The 21,661-nt window shown below is 39.0% G+C and overlaps 1 protein-coding gene across 5 annotated transcripts in view; it reads right to left on the bottom strand.

Moving 5' to 3' along the window:
- Positions 1-21,661, bottom strand: part of GRM1 (glutamate metabotropic receptor 1) — a 182,613-nt gene that overhangs the window by 159,756 nt on the left and 1,196 nt on the right. For all 5 annotated transcript variants that reach the window (XM_064708404.1, XM_064708406.1, XM_064708401.1 and 2 more), the window contains exon 2: positions 20,336-21,233. In XM_064708404.1, coding sequence (XP_064564474.1) covers positions 20,336-21,098 — 763 coding nt within the window. In that variant the 5' untranslated portion in view covers positions 21,099-21,233. The remainder of the gene's footprint in view (positions 1-20,335; positions 21,234-21,661) is intronic.

Below are 21,661 nucleotides of genomic sequence, written 5' to 3'. Positions count from 1 at the left end.
ACTTTGTGAAAAGGCTTTACTTTATAACAATAATAAAGGCTGATGACCACTGGCTTTTTGCACAAAGATTTCCATTTTTACTTAAATAGTTTGTCTGCCCTAATCTTAGGTTAGTGCTTTCTGTGGAATTTCAAGCTCCTATTAAATTGAAAGCAAATATTTACATGGTGCCCCTTTAAAAGAGATTTAAATTTATCTGGGCTGAATATCTACTGGTTTTTGGGGGTTTTTTTGCAAAAACAGAGGCTCAAGCAAATGACTGCTGAAAAAATGAGGGTTTCAGGCTTATACAATGCCTCTGAGAGTTCTCACAGTATAGAATGACAGTATTTCCAAACTGTCTTATTCCATCTTCCTTAGCTAGCAATGTAGACATATCAAAACTAATAAGATATGCTAAAAGCAAAATGAAGGGATTAGAGAGGAAACAAAATAGGATCTGATTTTAAAAATGTAAATCACTAGACTTAGCTATGGGTAAGTTTAACTTCTTATTTAAAGATGATACTTGAAGATAGTACTTCCAATGCATTTCTTGACACTTTACTGCAATTATAAAAAAAAAAAGTAAAACCAGGTAAACTTTATTTACCGGATTAACATACAGGAATCTTCTGAAATAATCTATTGCATAGCAGTTTGCAGCCAAAGGAACTGAATGTGATTATCCTTTTTGTTAACCAAGATTTTGTCATTGTTCAGTTGTGGGGGAAAGCAAATACTCTCAGAAAGAAAACTGAGTAGCAGCTCGGTTCTCAGTGGGGCTGGGACCAAGTTTGGTAGCACACTCCAAGTACACCTGCCCAGGGAGAATCACCTCTCTTCATGTAAGCCTTAATTGACCTCTGAAGTAGTGCAGTGGTCTGGCAGCTTTGTGCCCTGTACTGCTTCCTAAAATAGTTGTGGCTGATGCTGTCCTTGTAACCACTTCCACTCAGTGAGCATTAGAGAAGCCTCATTGTAACATCTAAAGAAAAGCTCAGGAATGGCAGAGCTTTTATCTGGACTAAAACCCTGGTGTGATGATTTTCACTTGGCACTTCTCAGCCAAAGATTAGAGTTTATCTCAATAACCAGCAAACAATCAAGAGTAAAAATGACATCTGAAAAACCTCTGCAACATCTTGCTGGAACACTCACTACCAGCCTTGCTGTCAACCCTACAACCCAAAGAAAGCTGTAAGCGAAGTTTCACAGGAAAGTGACTTTTCAGGAGTTCTGCCCTCAGCACTCAATCTTCTGTTAAGTCTCATCAGCAGCTTAATAATGTTTGTATCTCCAATTAAAAAAATCCAACCTGAGACAGAAAATGCTGTTATCAACATCATACTTTAAAGTGTTATCACGCATATTGCTTGGGAATAGAGGTTAGATGGGACAGTCTTCCTTGGCAATATTAATCAGATTAATTGCTTCATTTTTCTTACAACCTAAGAAGGTAATGATTTTGCTATTTTTGTAAGTATGTGTCTGCCTATAACAAAAAGTATTGATGATCAAAGATAAATGGATTTTTAAAAAAAGAAATTCAAATCTGAATTGTCTATTACATTGACATCATAGTGCTAGGAAAAAAAGATGAAACATCACTTCCTGAATTGCATCCACTTTATTCACATTTTGTTATAGATGTCAGTTCTGTCAGAATATCATCTGTCTGAATGAATTAGTGAAAAATTTCGTACTTCACTTTTTACAAAAAATAAGATTGTAATGGCATTTCATTTTGCTTCATCCTCTTGTTAGCACTTGATAAATGCAGTCTTACAGGCACTGCTACTCATCTGACATGATGTCTGCAATCTTAATTTAACAAATCTGAAGAAAATGCAAAGGCAGAAAACTTTCTGGTTTTCTTAAAATTTCTTGAGATTTTCTGCAAACTATTTTTTCCTTAACAACTTAATTTGTGTGGATTCATAGGGCCTTTTTCTCCCCCCACCTCCCCCCACCACCTCCCTAAGCAATATTTTTTTCTGAGTGGGCATTCCTATTAACAGAGTTTGAAGAACATAAAACACAATGTCAATGAGAAACATCTGAAGCACTTCTGTATATTCATGCGTGTATACAGACCAAGAGACAGACAAGCTGATTTTGTCTCTTACCAATGGGATGCTGTGAAGTAGGTTTTTTTAACCACAAATGAGCATTTTTCTTTCTTTTCTCATAGTTATGTCAGAACACAACACTTGGAATAGACACTGCCCCTGAGAAAACTGCTGTGCTTACCATCCTTGAGAAACAAAATACCATTGCTCCTTCAATGCAAAACCCAACTGCAGGCACAACTAAAGGCACAACAATGACTCAAGAACCAAATGTTGGCTGGGCAATCTTTCTGAGCGACACCATTAGAGATTTTCCATCTTCTGAGCACACAGCACCACCAGCCATCTGCTACACAGGGAGCTTTGTAACTGGAGCTGACTCAAAGTTAGTCAAAAGCATTAGCAGATGGCAGGAGAGGCCCTGGGATTTAGGGACAGGTGAAAGCTTTGGGGCGGCAGGTTGGTTGCTCTTGGCAGATCCTAAAATGTGGATCCTAAACCTGGGCAGCAAAGTTGGGCATTCCTTTGGCTCTCCCGGTAATCCCTCCCAGCCACTTTCTTTGCTTAGCTCTGAATTGGCCTCCTGCTTACAGAAAAAAATGAAATTATGCCATTTGACTGGTGATATTGCAATCCAAAAGGTAAGAGAGAAGCTTTAGAAGCCAGAAACTTTGGAAAAGAAAGAAAAAAGGGACGATGATGATGGGTCAGTGCTAGAAGGGGTTCTCCAGAACAGAAAGAATCTTTTAATAAGTTTTTATTTTATGTATTTTGGGAAAGAGACAGATAATGTATACATACCAGAAGATGGTGACGGTGTTGATGGTGATGATGAATGGTAATGTCCCTTCCCAACTCAGAAGGAAATCAAGTGGCAGCTCCAAAAGGTCAGGCATTTTTAAACGGATGCGTTCAGATAACTTCTGACAGAAGTTGCTGATGAGTCTTTAAACTACTAGAAACTATTTTTGATAGCTGTTGAAAGTTGTGAAGTGCCAGAGGTCTGCAACAAAGGCAGTGTTGTGCAATATTTAAAAGGATACGTGAGTTAACCTGAGTAATTAATTACAGGTCTGTCAGCCTGACATCCATTTTGGAAAAAATAATAGGTTACTCTGTCAGCTGACATGGAATTTGTGTACAAAGAAATTAAGGGAATGGGGCAATGTAAGGGTTGCAAATCATTTTGTGTATGTGGAAACTAGGTGTTTCCAATTCAGTTATCCAAATCATCTCTTATAAGTGAATTTATAATCTTGGTTATCAAGAGTAATATAGTCAATGCAATATTATTTAATTTCCACAGGACATCTATGTTCATTTTGCATGACATTTTGGTTATGAAGCTGGAATGACAAGAAATGTACTGCAGACATAAAATAGATTAAAGTCTGTCTGGTAGGTTTCAACATACACTTGCAATAAAGGAACACTAATTGATTGGGTGTCTCTTTATTGTGTCCCATAAGGATCTGTCCTTAGATTTTACAAGTTAACATTAAGGAGTGACCTGGAAAAACAAAAAATACAAAAACATTACCAATAATATTTGCAAATGACAGCAAGATTGGGAGACAAGTCACCAACGCAGTCTGATCTAGGTTAGTCAGGAAACTGGACATAGACAAAGAAATATGCAGTTAAATACACACATAAATTTAAGCTTTCAAGAACTAAGAACTCTGCACTTAAGGGATATTGGAGTCCATCATGGGATGCAATTACTGGCATGGTAATTATAACAGATAATCCATGAAGGCAATGCTGTGGCTAAAAAAAACAGAATTGGGGTTTAGTTATGCAAGTAAGTGTGGTAGTGTGGTAACAGAGATTATACTACCTTACCTCTAACTCACAGTATTGTGACTGCTTCTGCACTGATATCCAGCATTTCAAGATAATGGAAAAATGGTGAAATCTCAAAGAGTAGCCATCAAGATCATGAAAGACACAAAGATGTGACTTTGAGTGAGCTATACAGTCTCCTTCTCAGATCAAAAACAAATGAAAAAACAAACAAACTTCAAAGCAACATACAAAAGTAAAGCATTCAGTGGGTTTTAATTGTAGAAGGAATTATATTCTAGAACAACATTTCAAGACAACCATTGGTATTAAGGAACTTACCAGGCTGGATTTCAAAATTAGTTAAGTGCACATATACAATTATACAATGTAAGGCATCCTTCAAGAAATTGTCTGGAGAGTTGTATGATTTTTAAGTTGAATTTTGTCTTGTGAAACTTCTGTTCAAGTGGCACTAAGGCTAGACCTCTGTCTATACTCTGTATTCCTAAAATATATCTCCCATTTCAAAACAGTTAAAGTTCTCATAACACCACAACTTCTACAACCCTTGGGAACATCTTAAAAATGGAAAAACTTTCCAACTGAAGTGCATGAGATGCCATTTATCTGTAATATATTCCTATATCTCATAAGTACAGTTGGTCACACAGGTATCCAGGCTACTTAAGCACAAAGCATGCAACTTAGGAATTGTCCATAAGAGTGCTCTAGGCTGTAAATCAAGATTAAATAACTTTACACTTCTAAGTCCTTACATGGCTAGGGTTTGAAATGTTAATGCCATTATCTCTAAGGTATTAGTTGTGAAAGTTTCAGTGTGATGTTACAAACTCAATGAGGCCTCTGCAGACATGAAAGTTCAAATCAAGCAGTTCTGCTTTTAGAGCACTTATCAGAGAAATCGGCAACATAGCTTCAATTTCAACCTGAGAGAGTAAGAAAATACATCTTTCACATAGGAGAGTGGCTTAATCACTGAATAAGGTGTTTCTTGACCTGGATTCTACTGGATCTGGCTGCAATGGAGTGAACTTTCCTCAAAGCAGTCTGTACGGGCCATGTTTTGGATTTGCACCTAATTGGATTCGCTGTTGTTCTACCTATTGTCTCTCCTTGTCCCCTCTGTACAGAGTGGGGAGTGAGTGAGTGAGCAGCTGTGTGGGTGGCTGGCTGCTGGCTCCTTATTGCCTCCACAGGGAATAACGAGCACATAAATAGTCCTTGCAAAATACAGCAGTGTCACACTTGACAGTAATGCTTCAAAAAATGGTCTTCTCCTCTTCTCAGGGAAAGGTTGATCCATAACCTCTTCAGTTAGTGTGATCAGTGAGATAACACTTATAATAAGAACTCCTACCATGTGTCCTTTCTTGTCTCTTAAGAGTGCCCCAGGATAAAACATTTTCTTAATGTTGAAATCATTTCAGTTGTCTTTTTCCATAATAAATGCATGAATGAATCACTTATCTCTAAAGCGAAGGTGCAACCAATCACCATTTCAAGGTGGGTTAGGCTAAGAGAAAATATTTCTTGTTTTGTTGTGTTCTTTTCATTTAACTGTGACACATATTTAGATCCCTCCTTTCTACTGGGTCTTATCCTAATTGGCAGTGAGCACAACTTCTTGCTATATACAGAACTTAAATGCTCTGAGTGAAATCAAAGTTGCAGAAGTTAAGGGTAAAGCATCTGTGCCTGCAGGTGTGCTCTACCCTGTCCCTCTTTTTATTAAAATGTATGCTTTTGCCTATTGGTGCTCCTGACTACAGTATAGAGAAAATCCTTTTCCCTTTATTCTAAGTAACAATGGACTTTGTCACCACAAAGATCATTAGTAGCAGCATAAAGTTTCCCTGAGACTATAATTCAAATTTACATTACCATGGAGCAATTCTTTATAGAGATTACCACTTTTAGAATATATCCCTGAAATCTTCCTACACAAAAATAAGGCAAACTGAAGCAATTGTGTTTCTGTTTGTAAGATGTACAGGCTTCCCCTTAGGTTCTGTGTTTTATAACCCTCTTTTCTCATATACATGTACAGTTTGCTTATATGCATGTATATTTGCCTTGAAATTATAATATATAATATATAATATATAATATATAATATATAATATATAATATATAATATATAATATATAATATATAATATATAATATATAATATATAATATATAATATATAATATACCGTATATATTATATTATATTATATTATATTATATTATATTATATTATATTATATTATATTATATTATATTATATTATATTATATTATATTATATTATATTATATTATATTATATTATATTATATTATTTTGTATAATAATTAAAACCAAACTTCTTCCTAAACAAATCAGTGGCAAATCTTCAGTGAACATCAATGAAATCAAATTGAAAGTTATTCTTATATTAAAATAATCTAGAGGGAAAAAACCCAATGATGATCTAATTGTAATGACTACAAAGCTTTTTTTCCAATTCTTTACCTGTCTGAAAACTAAGCTTTCAGCTCAGCTTAGGCATTTTGTTTTTCAGTCTAAAGAAAATGTACTTGCTATTGATTGAGGGCATGATTATACATTCTGTGTGGTTCAGAGGTGCTTATGCCTTGTTTTCCAAGCCACAAAAATCTGGTGGATTATGTTAAAAACATGAAAAGAGCAGCACTGAAGATGAGTGATTTTGCAGTACTTGTCTTCTTTTCCAGAACTACCTTCTGAAAACAATAAAAAGCTAATTGAGCTTTTTAGAGATTGTTCTAAATATCAATATGGATTCTGAGATACTAGCCTGGGAGAGGGAGTCCTCGGAAAGACTAGGAGACAACATACAGAAAGGTGCTGGCTATGATTATTATGGGATGGGATGATGAGACCTGGAGTCAGAGGCAGAGACAATTAGAAGATTCCTGTAGGATATTTTCCTATTTCTAAGGTGCTGATTTAGCAAAAGCAAATGATTCAACAAAAACCCTGTCACATCAACAAATTTCCCCCCGAAACAAGGCAGCCCAGTGCCCTTTAATGGTCACTTCCAGTCACCTTCTGCATGCTGCTGTTAGAAAATGAAACCTGCCTCCTAAGAAATGAAGCACAGATAGGGCTTATTCTAAATATGATCTATATCTTTTTTTAATTTCTGTTTCACAAAGCATTGTGTGTTCCAAATTTTAAATTAGTATTTGTTAGAGGCTAGACAATTTAAGATAGCATCCTTGGGAGTTAAAGTTTGTAGAAGTAGAAGAAGCCTGGCAACACCAAAAAAGCCTTTTACATCAGAAATCTTTGTGTGGCAGAGACACAGAAGTAGTTTCTTTCTTTTTCTGCTTTGTGCGTTATTGTCCTGCATGTATTATGATAAAAGAGCTGCCTAAGCTTGAGAATTTAAGCACATACCAATTAGCACTCTAAGATTATCCATTAGAACAGAGAGAGAGGAAAAAAATCCAGGTGACATTTACCAAAGTGTAATCCAGTATAGCAAATGAGTAATTAAAGCAAAATAAACAAAATACTTAAAAATAAATCATAGCTTTTACACGGGCAAATGCAATTAAGTTTCAACATTCAGTTAGCTGCTTAATTACCTTGATCTTCTATTCATAAAATTAGAAAATAATTAGAAGTTAGAAACCCAACCTAATCAGTTTACTTCAGCACTCCACTTTAGATTAAGACAGCAGCAACTAGCTTTTACTGTGATTTCAAAACAGCACATCCAAAATCCGGCCTTTTTTCTCCAGTGGGTTGCAGCCTGTCTTCATTTAACCCACTCATCAATTTTCATAATCCCTTGATATGCACAGTTCTAGCCCCTTTGGATTCCCCCTAGACTAACCCACTGCAGAGTCCCTTACAAGGCTTATAAATGTCTGCTTTATCAGTAGAAAATCTGTCTCCAACGTGAGATAAGCACACCTGGCCTCATCCTATGAGGCACTGGGCACTATTGTGAGGCCATCTGCCCCCAGAAACTGTATTGTCTAAGTGTGTGGTTTGTTCTTATCCTCCATAATCCAAGTGCATAAAGTTAAGAGAGCATTCACTTGCCATTTGGGATCAAGCAAGAGCATTCTCACAGGATCATCACACAGCATCAACACAGCTAAATTTCAGTCAATAGCTCCTACTGACTTCATTACAGTCAAACACAGCTCTGAATACAGATGTTTTACCAGAACTTTGAAGAAAATTTTATTATTCATATGTCCTCAGGATACGAACTATAAAAAGCAGCTCTGTGACTCTGGATATGGTACCAGTGCATTCCTGTTTCTCACTTCACAGACAACAACACATCTGTGACAAAGGTGGAATGTGTTATTTCACATATATTTGGACTCAGTAGAAAAGTCAGAAGTAGATGTGACAAGAACAAAGGATTTTACAAACGTGGCTATACTCTAAGTTGCCTTGGAAAAGGACATTAAGATGTTCATTGCATGAAGGGATTGTGTCATAACATGTTGGTTGGGATCTGAAACAACCAGAAAATATTGATGTCCATATTACATCTGTTAAAATTTAAACAGATAATTGGAAATGCAGCACTGAATTAATTTCTAGGAAAACTGCTGGGTAAGAATGTTAATTAACCTAGCTATCAAGTTCTAGCTTTCTTTCATAGTGTTTTTCAATTTTTTCATTTTCTTTGCATGGGTTGTCACATAAATTAAATCATTTCAGGTACAAAGCAATATTATAATTGGTGAGACCTCTGGAAAATGTCATTGCATCTTTTTAGAAAACTTGCAGTTTTCTTCAGTCACAGGGGCCAACATCTGTGTCACAAGTAAGAGAATAAATGAAATATAAATTCCACATGCAAATGGAAATTTCCCCCAAGCAAAGAAAACCAGTAGGAACTGGGACTCCGTAGTTTAAGGGCAAAATGCATTACAGGCACCAACTGCTGATGAGAGAACAAACACTGACTTAAAATACTGCATGTAAACTGAAACAGTGGGCTGAATTTGACTGATGGGATTATTTTGTCCTGAGTTTCTCTTCCTCTACAATCAGTATCCACAGCCCAGGATACTTTGTTAGGATACAGTTCCTAGGCAGCTGAATAAACAAAATTTTAAGCTACTCTTTTCTCACCTCCTTACATAATTAAAACTATTCACAAATGAACAAGATTTAATGACAAAAGAATTATCTGCTCTTATTATCTGTCCATACTACCTATCAAATTCCAGCCCGTATATTTGCTCCAGATCCAGCTGTGCTGTGTCCATTGACATGCGTTTCAAATAAAAATGTTCTGGAATATCTGCAGCTAATTTTGATTAGACAACATCAAAAGTTTGAACTTTCCTCAGTCATTTATCTCAGTGATTAATCAGCAGCACAAATAAAAACATTGGTCTTTTTCTAATTGGAATTTGTTGGCTTACCAGCAATCAGTGCATTTAACCATTAGGATGCAGAGCTTTGTTTGCTTAGGGGAAAAGAAGCATTTTTGTCACATAAAACTGCATCTCATTTTGAAAAACCAGACAGATTAATCTGGTTTGGATTCCTGTTATTAAGTACTTTTTTCCAGCCCTCAAATCACTCAGAGGTTTATCCCTACCTCTTTTCAATATTTTAATATTGATTTTTAAAAGTTGACAACAGAACTGAACAAATACCAACATTAAAAGTAATCATCCTTAGATTGAGGTGAAGTTCCCACTTTCTCAAGGGTGACATTAGCTTTTGGGTTGGGACTTTTTTTATACGCAGTTCCTCTATAATCATAAAGTGTATTAGGACTTCTTTCAAGGACACAATTCTCCTGTGTAAGCTGCACTTGATGGTCACCCTTGACTTGCTGAGATCAGTGTGCTGAGTTTAAATTTATGGGACATCTGTTTTTCTGACATTGCCCAGTGCTTTTTTAATGAAAATATTCTGTAAGACTAGTTCAGTGCCTGAAAAGAAATCTAAGATACTTGATCTGCACTTCCAATCTGTAACTACCAAGTTTGCATTTTCATCAGGGAATAAAATCAGGTTCGGCTGAGAAGAGCTATTCTTCGTAGCATCACACTGATTTGTTTTAATTTAATTACAGTTTTTTGTCAGCTGAAGTCTGCATCACCATCTTACTATCATTCTGGGGATTGCTCTCTTGGTAGCCAGAACTGTCTGGCATAGCTCATTTGTCTTTTGTGTTTGGATTTTTGGTATAACTCAATACAGTCAATTTTTGGCTGCTCTGTAATATATTGAAATCAATATCTGTTGACTCACTCAACTTCAGAGCATCAGTTTTGCACATTAGTGTCCCAATGTCACTTTTGCTACATCCTTATCCTAGCCTTTTTCAGCATGCCAACACTGAAGGACACAACTGGTCCTTCATGGTTAGGGGCATATGTTTAATAGAGTATTGTTTATCTCTTTCTGAGTTTGGTGACAAATTCATAAGGAACTCCTGCAGAACCTTCCTGTTGTAATGACATTTCCAGGTTGGCACTATGTGGGAATGGAAGGAATTCTGCCCCTAGGTGACACACACTGGCACTATGTCACTTAGTAGGCCCAGACTGAGTTGTCAGATGTTGGTGTCCTGGTCTAACTTGACAGAGGACAAACAATGGTTTGAGTTGTGCAGGTATCCACCTGAAAGAGGAAGGTTAAGCCTATTTAACTGGAAATGCAGTGACACCTGAGAGCCACAATTGTAGTTCCTTGAGGGTGGAAGAGAACAAGAAAGGAGTAAGTGACACCCAGTCTGCCTGGGCTGCTGTCAGGCCTGCTGTCTGACTCATTCTCCCTTCTCAAAATCTTCAACACTTTTGTTCCAGTGGAGCAGCTGTCCCAGCTCAGCACTTTGCTTCATATAGCTGACAGCTGTAGAGTTTTTAATCTGATGCTGAATAGGTTTATCCTCCCAGGATATATGGCCTGGAAAATAAGGGCAGCTTCCAAAAGAATGCTGTCAGCCTGCCACTGTAACCCGTTATGAATAGTTCAATATGAGTGGGATTTTACTTTCCAAATAATCCTACAGTTCTCCAGTGCTTGTAACACAGCATTTCTTAATAGTACTACCAATATTCAGTTTCACATTTTTGCTGTTTTGGCAAGAGACTGAGATCTACTCATGTGGAACTTGCAGTTAGGGAAATAGACTCTCAGGAGGAGGATCACCAATTTCAATACCCAGCATGAACTTCTACATGTCAAATTTTCATTTGTTGAAGCCTTTCCACAACACCACATGGGTAAGAAAAGCTCATAAACAAGCTTCAAAGGTTTTCTCACTTCCTGACAATTAATTGCAAATTTATCTTTTACATTCTACTCCACCTAGGAAAAGATATTCAATGTTCAATGCAGCGTGGCCAAATACTTTAAGAGAGTATTTATGAACACTTATTCAGATTCCCAATAGCTGTCATTTGAGCAATATTCATGTCTGGTTCTTATTGCTGTTTTCCAGGATGAGTTTTGTTTGAATAAATGTCTGGGAAATTACTAGCTTGTGCAAACACATCTGTACCAACAGATTAATAAGGATGAACGTTGCTGGTTAAACAACTTCATTTAAGAAAATGAAGGCTTGTTCCTCAAACATTTTTTAAAGAGAAGCAAGTGTTAAATTCACTGGGGAACTTGAATGGGAAGAACTAGATTCAGCCTCCTTCTAAGTTGGGAGGAAAAAGTTATGTATCTGAATGTCCTCTAATATCGATGCAAATCCAACAAGCACAGCTTTGTTTTCACACAATCTTACACTAGTCCCAATTAACTATGGCATACACCTAGATGTGGGATTCACAACCCCTGCAGATTTTTGCAGCTTTCTGAGTATTGTCAGTTCAATAACCTGAAAAGACAACATCTGATGGCCATGCTGAGCTCCATTCAGGATCCACTGGTCTCAACAGAGGGCCACCAATTAACTTCAGTGAGCATTTGATAGGTGCCTTATTGCTCTCTGCACCAGCACAGGACATGATCTTCTCTCCGTTGTCTACCAGAACTGCCAAATGCCCATGCTTAAAATAATGCTGTCACACTTTCAAGGGGCTTATAAACCATTCATGGCTGTTAATATTATTCAAATATCCTTTAAGAAATTCATTTGTCTATAAAAATATTCAAGAGAGATGATGAATTAAAATTGTTTGAACAAAGGACCGTGATACTACAGAACAAACAATATGACTTGTCAGTAAAATGAAATATGTGGTTTTTGATAGACACACACCACTTAGGCAGTGGCTCAGCAGAAGAGGAAACATCTTGTGATGCACAATGCCCATGTCACAAAATGCTATTAAGACACTCTGGATCTGTAGGTAGCAGTGTCAGACTGTAGGTGAGATAATGAAAAATGAAGGCAAATCTTACATACTATGTATTGGTTTATTTTTCATGTGTTTCTTGTGTTACTCATTTGCTCACTGAACTCACAAAGGAAGAAACAACTCTTGATTTAGTCTTAAGCCATATACAAATTGTTAAGACTTAACTATCCAAAAAGTGGTCTGCAATTGTGACTGCACTTTAGTGATAAGACAAAAAAGAGCTGCCTGTGAAATAAAAAAATCAGTAAAAGTAATGTTTAATTCTAAGCAAAATAAATTATATCAAGATGAGAAAGCTAATTTCAAGGACATAAAAAGGAGAAGCCAAAAGACTGAAATACTAAAAAATTACATAATGACTAGCCAGGAATAGTCAGAGCCAAAGTTCCAAAAGGATTTAAAAAGCTGGCATGAAAAAGCAAAAAAGTAAATTTCCTAATGCTACTAAAGCAAACAAAACCAAATAAATAAAATTAAAACAAATACTTTGAAAAGTCTAGGTTGTGCCCTAATGAGGGAAAGAAAACAGAGTATACCTTGACAATTGAAATACGAAACCAGAAAAAAGCAAGATGAAACAATTCTGAGACATAAAGGCATAGAATCTAATAACCCACCATTCTTCAAATATTCAAGAAATGGGAAACTAGCCTGAGATTCAATGATAGCCAATTATATAAAGAGAGCACTCAGGGAAGATAAAACCACAACAGAAAAGTTAAATTAATTCTCTCAGTCTGCTCTGCCAGTGAAGGCAGATAGGACAGTTCTCACACAATGGTCATTCCTTATGTAGGATAGAAATGATCCATTGACTCTGAGTGTCAATAGAACATATTTGAGAACAAATCCAATTCTAAGGTGGACTTCAACAAATTTTCAATACCAGCTAATTTTCTATTGGGGCATGTTAATACCAGTTACAGGGGCCTTAGCACAAAAGCAAGCAGTAAAGTAGAAAAAGCAATTTTATATTTTCGCATATCAGTTTTCATTTTTAACTGAATTTATGGAGAGTAGAGAGGCATAGAGAGTAATCCAGTGAACAACAGGCATGATATTTCTGCAGACTTCAGATATTTCTTCACAAAGTTAATTGATAGGAACAATGACAAAACAGCATTAAGGTACAAATAAATAAATATGTCATACAGGGAAAAACTAACATAACTTTACAGAAAAACCCCCACATATCTCAGAAGCTAAATACCTTCATTTTGGAGCAGGTAATCGTATGAGTAATACTATACTAAGAGTACTTAGGATTTAAGAAAGCTTTTGATGAGATCTCTTATTAAAGTCTCTGACAGAAATAGAGGTAATACAGGATACAACAGAAGGTCCTGGATTACTAATTGGTTAACAGATAGGAACCAAAGTGTAGGAAATACAATTTGTGTTAATAAAGTAAGGGTAACACACAAGGATAACCCTGTGTATAACAGCCTCTGAAATAAACCTTACCATTTACGAGGAAGATTTTGTGGTAATTTTAAGGTATTTTGTGACAACATTCATTCAGTGCATGGTGATAATTAAAAAAGTAATGGACAACTGTAAGTTTATCAGGAAAGGTCTGAGAGCAATACTGAAATTGTTACCTCATGAGGGAGTTTAACCATGCTGTACCCTCACCCTGAATACTGAATGTAGCTTTGCTTGCCCACATTTCATACTGGAATTAGAAGTACAGAATAATGATCAGGATTAACAAATGATGAATACTTTTGTATGAACTTCTGAAGGTAATGCAGTTATCAAAGAATAGTTTTAAGGAAGCATTTCTTCACACAAGATACAATTAATTTATAAGATTGAGGGAGAACTTCTTTACTGGGAATGTTACTGAGCACTGGAACAGGCTGACCAGAAAGATTGTGGCATCTTCTCCTCAGGAGATATATAAATAAAAGCCATCTGGACAAAATCCTGAGTAACATGCTTTAGTGGACCCTGCTTGAGCAGGGAGGCCGGATTAGATGACCTCCAGTGGTCTGTTCCAACCTTAACCATTCTAGTCTAGAGACCAAAGTGTAAATGATACAAAATGGGATTGGGCAAACTCCTAAAGGAAACGTTCATGGGTGGCTGGTAGCCCTAAGACTTGGGAACTTGCTACAGACTGGAACTGTGGAGATACGTTCTGTCTTGCTCTTGTTCCTTTTTACATTCAACCTCTCTCTCAACAGCCAACTTTCTGCTGGCAAACCAGATTTAGAAATTGTTCTTTAAGATGTATATTAATAGCAATAATAGTAATACTAGTATTTGAGAAAACACTATTGAAAAATTAGACTGCTAACCTGAGCTGGTTACCTGCTGGATGGCATTTGTGCCTTGCACACCTCTCTCCAACCACCCCTGGTGATAACCCTCAGTATTCCTTAGATACCCATGGGTGAAAGGACAGTTATTTCAGGTGCAACCATGTCCAATGGATTCCTGGCCCTCCAGCTCAGACTGCGGGCACACATGTTAATTACTGCCACCTGCGACAGTGGTTTATGCAGCAAGCACTTCTGCCACCCAGAAGATAAAGCGAAATCCCTGTGTTGCTTCGCATGCGTCAGGGAGCCCCAGTTAGTAATGACTTTGCTCAGCATTTTTCTGGGCTGCATGTGGCAGGTGCAATGCTTCTGGTCTCTCACTACTGTTACCAGCTCACTGATGTATCAGGCCCCTAAAGAATCCTTCTCAGAGGGTGACACTGCTTTAGTTATAATATTTTACTCCACTTTACTCCATATTTTTAGCTTTTTGTTTTTCTGTCTAAGAAACCTCAGCGCAAGCACCTCCATGTTATGAATTTTAGTTTCAAAGGTATATTTTAGAGGCATTTGGACATAGCTTTTTGAGAAAGCTAAGGTCATTTAACATTTTTAAAAGTCTTCAGTGAGACAAGAAACCTGCAGGAGTTAACAAGGATTGTAGGACATAAAAATCTGATAGCAAGGACATAATGTAGAAAAAAATAAAGCACAAATGAACACATTGTGCTGACTGATAAATATGAACTCTAGCAGTATTGCTGAGAAGGCAGGCACAGGAGTTCGATGAACCTTTTGAGCTGACATAACTCATGCAGCTGCCAGTTGTGCAGTTGAAAAGCTATACTATTTGTGAATTTAGGAGTAATGCAAAGCAATATATTTTCAAGAAGGAATTTCTCTTGATCTCTATGGTGTTTGTCACCAACCATAATTTTTCCAATGTTAATCTATGAAAATTATTCTCCCAGCACCTTCTATTCAATACAATTAATGGGATCTATCCAAGATAGGGATACTTGTTTAGAAACTAATTTCTGTTTTCCTTGGGATATATGCCTTTCATTTTTTTCGTATCATAAAGCCTCTGAAGATGATTAGTAAAACAAGTTAAACATAAAAAAAAATTAGATTGAAAGCTGCATTTATGAACACACATCTCAGCACAATTCATACCACTACATGAGCTTCACCTATTAGAGCATTTCTATAATTTTGGGTATCTACAGAAATATTTGCACTCTCTAGAATTCCAAACATTTGAACTAGAATTCCTTATTCTGTTGCCTGACAGTAATTTTATCAGAAAGTATTTATCACTGAGTGACACCACAGAATTAATAATAAAACATTGTCAGAAACACCTTCGAGAAATTAAACACAATTTTATGAAAATCATTCCTTTGAGCTATTTGTTTAATATAGACCCACTTATCTTTAAACAGAAGTGTTATCTTCCACCATATCTAAAGCTACTTTAGTAGGTTCTACTAAATGAACTTGTGAAAATTCATAATTTTCTTGTGAAATTTGCAATAAAGTGCAGGACTCTCTCCTTTCCATCCTCTTTCCAACACATATAACCACGTTTATGATTTTCCTGTACAATGGGTAGTGTGCAGAAGAAAGGTTATCAAAAATCATTGTGAAGATAATATACTTACCATCTACTTTGATCTGAAAATCTTTATAATTGTGCCATCTGCTTCATCATAGCTCATTTTAAGTCTTATACTCAAGAAAAAGGAACTGCCTGGCAATACAAATCTGACAAAATTTAATCAAGACCAGAAACATCTCACTGTTCTCTAAAATTAATTTCTAAACAGTCCAAATTTTGTGCAATTATCTTAATCACTCCATTTCCAAAGTTGCTTCTGCAAAGTCTGCATGTTAATCTGTTGGAATGGAAATCCTGTTTATAAAGGAGTATTTGTACAATTAAGCATGGTCCATAAATTGCTAACAGCATTCAAATGAATGCTCACATACATTTTATAAGGCTAACAGGTAAGCAATGATTGAAATGGAATCCAGGGACAGGCACTAAGTATTTCTATTAGCTTATTCAGAAGTGGGGTACTTGGAAGATGAGGTGATAAAAGGACTACTTAGACCACCATCTCTCCTGCTCCCTGCACAAGAGGAACAGGAAAAGTGAGGGATTTGCTGGAGACTTCATGCTGATCACTAGCCAGCGTGCAGTTGTCCTGTGGGTTTTGGAAGTCAGTTTAACCTACAGCCATCTCATAACCACTGAATTTTCTTATGGCAACCCCAGAAATTAATTTTCTCTGCCTTCAGCATGGAAGTAGCACAGCAGTGGTGCTCGCTATCTCTTGCCTTGTTCTGGGGGCAATCCGGGGGCTCTTCCCCAGGAAAGGAAGAAAGTGTCCCCTGTAATTCTTCACAGTGCTACCAAAGCACCAGTGGCTTCCAGGTCTAAGTTGAGAACCCCTGACTCTGAGGTTATCTTGCTAAAGACCAGAGTATCTCACTTGGAAAGTTACTCTTGGCAAGTGTCACTCCTTCTGCCCTTATCACTCTAAGGATTGTGCCCAATTTTAACCAATGTGCTTTTTGATGCCTTTGATTTCCATAGGAAGCTTGGGCTCAAAGCTAAGCATCCACTTAGGTGCATTTCAAGATAAGAATGATTTTCAAGCCTAAAATTTGAGATGCAGACATGCCAAGAACTCCAATATTGAATTATCTTTTAAGAAAACTTAAAAAAAAAATTAGTCTTGAAAATGCTTTGCAACTACTATATGGTCATACAGCCTTACACTGACAGATGCAAAGATTTGTTGCAGCATTTAATGACTGCTGCCCGCTCTGGGAAAAAACTGACTCACATGATGGGCAACTATGCTTGAGATACATAATAAAATAACTAAACCCCTTTCTTCTTTAATGTGGAGTTTTATATGTAAATTTTAATCTAAAAGGAGCAACGTATTATGTGGACCTTTGAAAACAGATTTTATTGACTAAGAACTTTTTACCCAGATAATGGTTATCCTTCTCAATAAACGACTGTGTAAAAAAACCCCAACAGGTCTGGCACATCTCCCTGCAGCTTCTCCACCTGTCAGAGTGTGAAGACTGAGTGTAGTTAAAAGTCATCAGCATTAATTAATTATCATTTTGGCACATGAGGGATAAATTTCCATGTCAAATGCAAACTACTTAAAGACATCCTCCTATATGGATGACCTCCCTATGTTCATTCTTATGGCATGTACAGGTTTCATGTAAAGAAACTTGGGCAACAAATTGTGTGCTATTTATTTCTGATTATCATTAAAGCTATAATGGTGTACCCAGGAATTGGTTTGGGCATGCAGCCAGCTTCAGGTGGGCTGCAGGAGCAGGGGAAGGGTAAGCAGAGGAGCTGGATGGCTCAGGCTGGGAAAGGGCTCATGTGCCTGGGCAGTTTCCATGACCCTGCCCTGGTCAGTGAGGACTGAGCAGTGTGCCTTGCTGGCACGGTCAGTCAGCTCAGTGGTCTCACTGCATCCCCTTGTGGCTGGGCACCCACAAGAGCTAAACGTTGTCCAGTCCCACGAGAACCAGAGGTCAGGTAGGAAGAAAGCAGCATTCCTGACCTGGAAAGGGGGCCAAACTGGATCTTGGAAGGGAAAGCAATTAACTTCTTCACAATATCACAATCTGTGCATTTCCTAGAAACATGCCCTTTCCTCAGAGCCTCTGCTGAAGAGATTCTCCAACCAGTGATACCCCAGAATTCCTCCCAGCACATTTTGCAGCCCACCATAAAGACTGTGTAGAGGCCTATGAGTAATTGTGGAGGAGGAATGTTTCTGACTACACTTTATCCCCCTATTTCCAAACATAGCATGGATGGAGCAGCTCTGCTCAGACTATTATTCAGAGTGGCTTTGTGTTGTGTTTGAAGAATGATTTCACTTTTAACAATACAGTGAATGTAGGGGATTTGAAACAACAAAAATGCAACCATTTACACCGATTTTCATGAATACTAACTTCACTTTAAATAGAAGGAAAAAAAGTCTTTGGAATCTACCCAACAGCAATTGGGTAGGGTAAATAACTTGTCTGTCTGGAAAGAAATGTGAAGTTAAAGCTTGTTACATAATTTCAGTGACATTTTTCGCTTTAATTTAACAATAAATTAATGGCAGACACAGACTAATAACAAAAAAGCAAATCTGAATCTCAAGCTGCATGATCTGTGAAATTGTCGTGACCTTTCCTAAGAGAAGTGCTGCCCTGTGGGCTACCCCTATTTTCAAAAGTATCACTTCAGAAGTCTAAAAATACCTTGCAACAATTATTTTTCATCAGTCAGTAACATTATAAAAATAGGTATCAAATTAAAATTTCTCACAAGCAATGACTGAAATTGCTGCTTATAATGAGCTTTTTTTAAAATGAACCTTCAGAGGGTGTTGTCTGTTCCAAAAGAGATGAGGTCCACTAATGTTAGCAGGAGTGGGACAGAGATGCAGCCAGTCCCTTGAGGTAACTCTTCAGGCACAGTGAGTTAGCAGACCACCCCAGAGTGCCTTGAAGGGAGAGATGGCTGTTTAGATCAACAAAGAATTTACCCCTTTCATGTTTATTTGTCATGCTGGCCTTCCGCAGGATCTAATCATATCTGTCAACAATAGAAAATCTTAATAGCTTGTGTTGGAGTCTTGCTAGCAGCTCATTTTCTCATCTGAACAGGGCATAAATGAACTGCAAATGTCAGGTCATTGCTTCATACTCTCACTTGTGCCCCAGCCCCCTCAAACTGCAGCATTTTCTGGTTTTGTGTCCAGATCAATCCAGTTCCCTTCTAAATGTTGTAAATATGTAACCCTTCCTGGAGATTCTTTTTCTTTTTTTTTTTTTTCTTTTGGTCACAATATATGTTCTTACCTCATTTTATTTAGTCATCTCTGTGAGAATGAAAGGTGTGGAGTCAGCTCAGTAAGCACAGGGAATCATAAAAATCAAATCCATGCAGGAGATACACTCAGATAAACAGAATAGTTGCAAAGCTATAGCAATAATGTGGGCAGATTTGCAATTTTATACTTAAAAATCCCATTTTGAGGACCACAGCTGGACTACAGAAATATCACAATAATATATCACAAGTTTATTTTCTATCAAATGCAATTACTGCTGCAATTTATGTTGGTCCACCTAGCCTGGTTATAAACCAATGTCTCCTCTTTAAGAAACTGCTATTATAGCTATTTTTCTTTTGATATTTAAAATTAAGAAGACCTGTTGACTATGAACAGATTGTTCAGAGCGATAGCTTTGACTATTGCTCAAGCCGCAGAAAAGATGCATGAGACTCTGCCTGCCCTTTCCCACGGCACCTGGCTGTGCAGGGACAACCTGGCCAGGGGAGGGATTTTCAGGTTTCTTTCCTCCCTATTCGCAGAGCCAGGAAATCAGTTTACACTCAGCAAAGCCAGCAGCTAATCCCGGGGAGTCAGGATTAGTCACCTCGGAGTCCCTGCCGAGCCCTGATCCCGTTTTGTCAAACTCCCGGCGATGGTAGCGAGCGAGCGCATCAGCCCCACGGCCGGAGGGGCGAGGCTGCCCGCCCCGCATGCAGCCGCTCCCATCTGTTAACTTTTATTTACAAACACGCCAACCACCCTGTGTGCGAGCAGGGACAGCGCCGGGGGGACTTCCCTGCGCGGCCGAGCCCCACTCCCGGGGGGACCCCTCCGCCCCCCGAACGCAGCCCCGCACCCCTCCCGCTCCTCCCCGCTGGCCGCACGGTGCCGCGGCTGGCAGGGCCGGCGCTGCCCCGGGAAGGAGCCGCAGCCCGGGCCGGTCCCGGAGGGTGACCCGGCACGGGCGCGTCCTTACGGAGAGGGAAAGCGGGGGCTGCCCCATACCCACCTTCCGTGTGCACGGCCGAGACGTAGGTCCAGTTGTAGCGCTTGACGATGTCAAGCATGGCCCTGGCCTGCAGCGTGTCGGAGGGGACCACCCTGAGGAAGTACTTGTACAGCGTTTTGTCGCTCAGGTCGATGCTGGTGGCAGAGTAGGCGATCTGGGGGATGTCGAAGAGCTGGAGCAGATTTTGGACTTGGATAGCGACTGAGCTGGAGCCGGGGCCGATGACCCCCGCGATGGGCTTTTTCACTCTGGCCTGGGGCTGGGTCTGCGAGTCGGAAATGCAGCGGGTGCCTCCATCCCTGTCATCCCTGATGGAGATGAGAGAGTCCCGAATGAACTCAATGCTCTGCTCCAGGGCCACGGAGGAGTGCCAGCAGGAGTCTCGGATCTCGCTGCCCAGGGTGATGTTAGGTAGCAGGACCGGGTCTGCGTTAATTTTATCCAAAGTGTGAAACATGGCTTCGACTCTCTGGATGCCGTATTGCTCCCGGATTTCCCCACACTTCCTCTCGGGCACTTTCTCGGCTGGTGGCTGGTGATGGACAGAGAAGAGGGCCCCAATGATGACATCCCCGTCCATCCGAGCCACCGACCGCTGTGAGGAGGCTGCAGAGAGAAGAACCCTCCGACCCCCACTCCTGGGCAGCACGTCCATCTCCAGCAGCAGAGCAGGGAAAAAGACCAGCAGCACACCAATCATTTTGTTGCACGATGTCATCCAGACCCAGGTTACAAATTTCATGGGCTCCCCTTGCCTGCACATGGTTTAAGGACATGTAGGAAATGGCATCTGCTTCTCCCTGACGACGGCCAGGTTGCTCCAAATACCATCACAGCAAAGCCTCACAGCATCACTCTTGAAGGTGCCAAGACAGCCGTCATCCTAGTGACTTTTAACCTGGTGGCATAGAAAGAGGGGATAAAACAGGCTAACCAGGAAATTGATGTCAAACCTGAGCTCGACAAAGCGACCCTGCACAGTTAGAGATGTCTGCTTTCTCAAAAGCCCAGGGCAATGTGCTCCACTAAGACGCTCAACAAGAAGTTTCAAGAGGGATTAAATCATGTACTTTTTGCCTTGATATGCGATCATGCATACTCACATATGTTGAGTTTCTACAATCCTTTTTGCGCCTGCATTTCAAGCCAAGGCAGCTACTTCCCACGTCTCCAGCCAGCACACACAGCCCCTCTGCCCCCGGGAAGTTTTAAAAGTTTCTGTGGGTAGGCAGCTCGTCGGAGAAGAGCCCTAGCCCGGCCCCAGCGGCCCCAGTCCTGAAAGCAGAGTGACAAGCGCTCCTTTCTTTGCATTCTGATTACCTGAAG

Source organism: Zonotrichia leucophrys, chromosome 3, assembly GCF_028769735.1.
Source record: "Zonotrichia leucophrys gambelii isolate GWCS_2022_RI chromosome 3, RI_Zleu_2.0, whole genome shotgun sequence".
In the NCBI taxonomy this organism is placed as follows: Eukaryota; Metazoa; Chordata; class Aves; order Passeriformes; family Passerellidae; genus Zonotrichia; species Zonotrichia leucophrys.
Note: the sequence above shows the minus strand (reverse complement) of the source record. Positions and strands in the feature narration are given on the sequence as shown.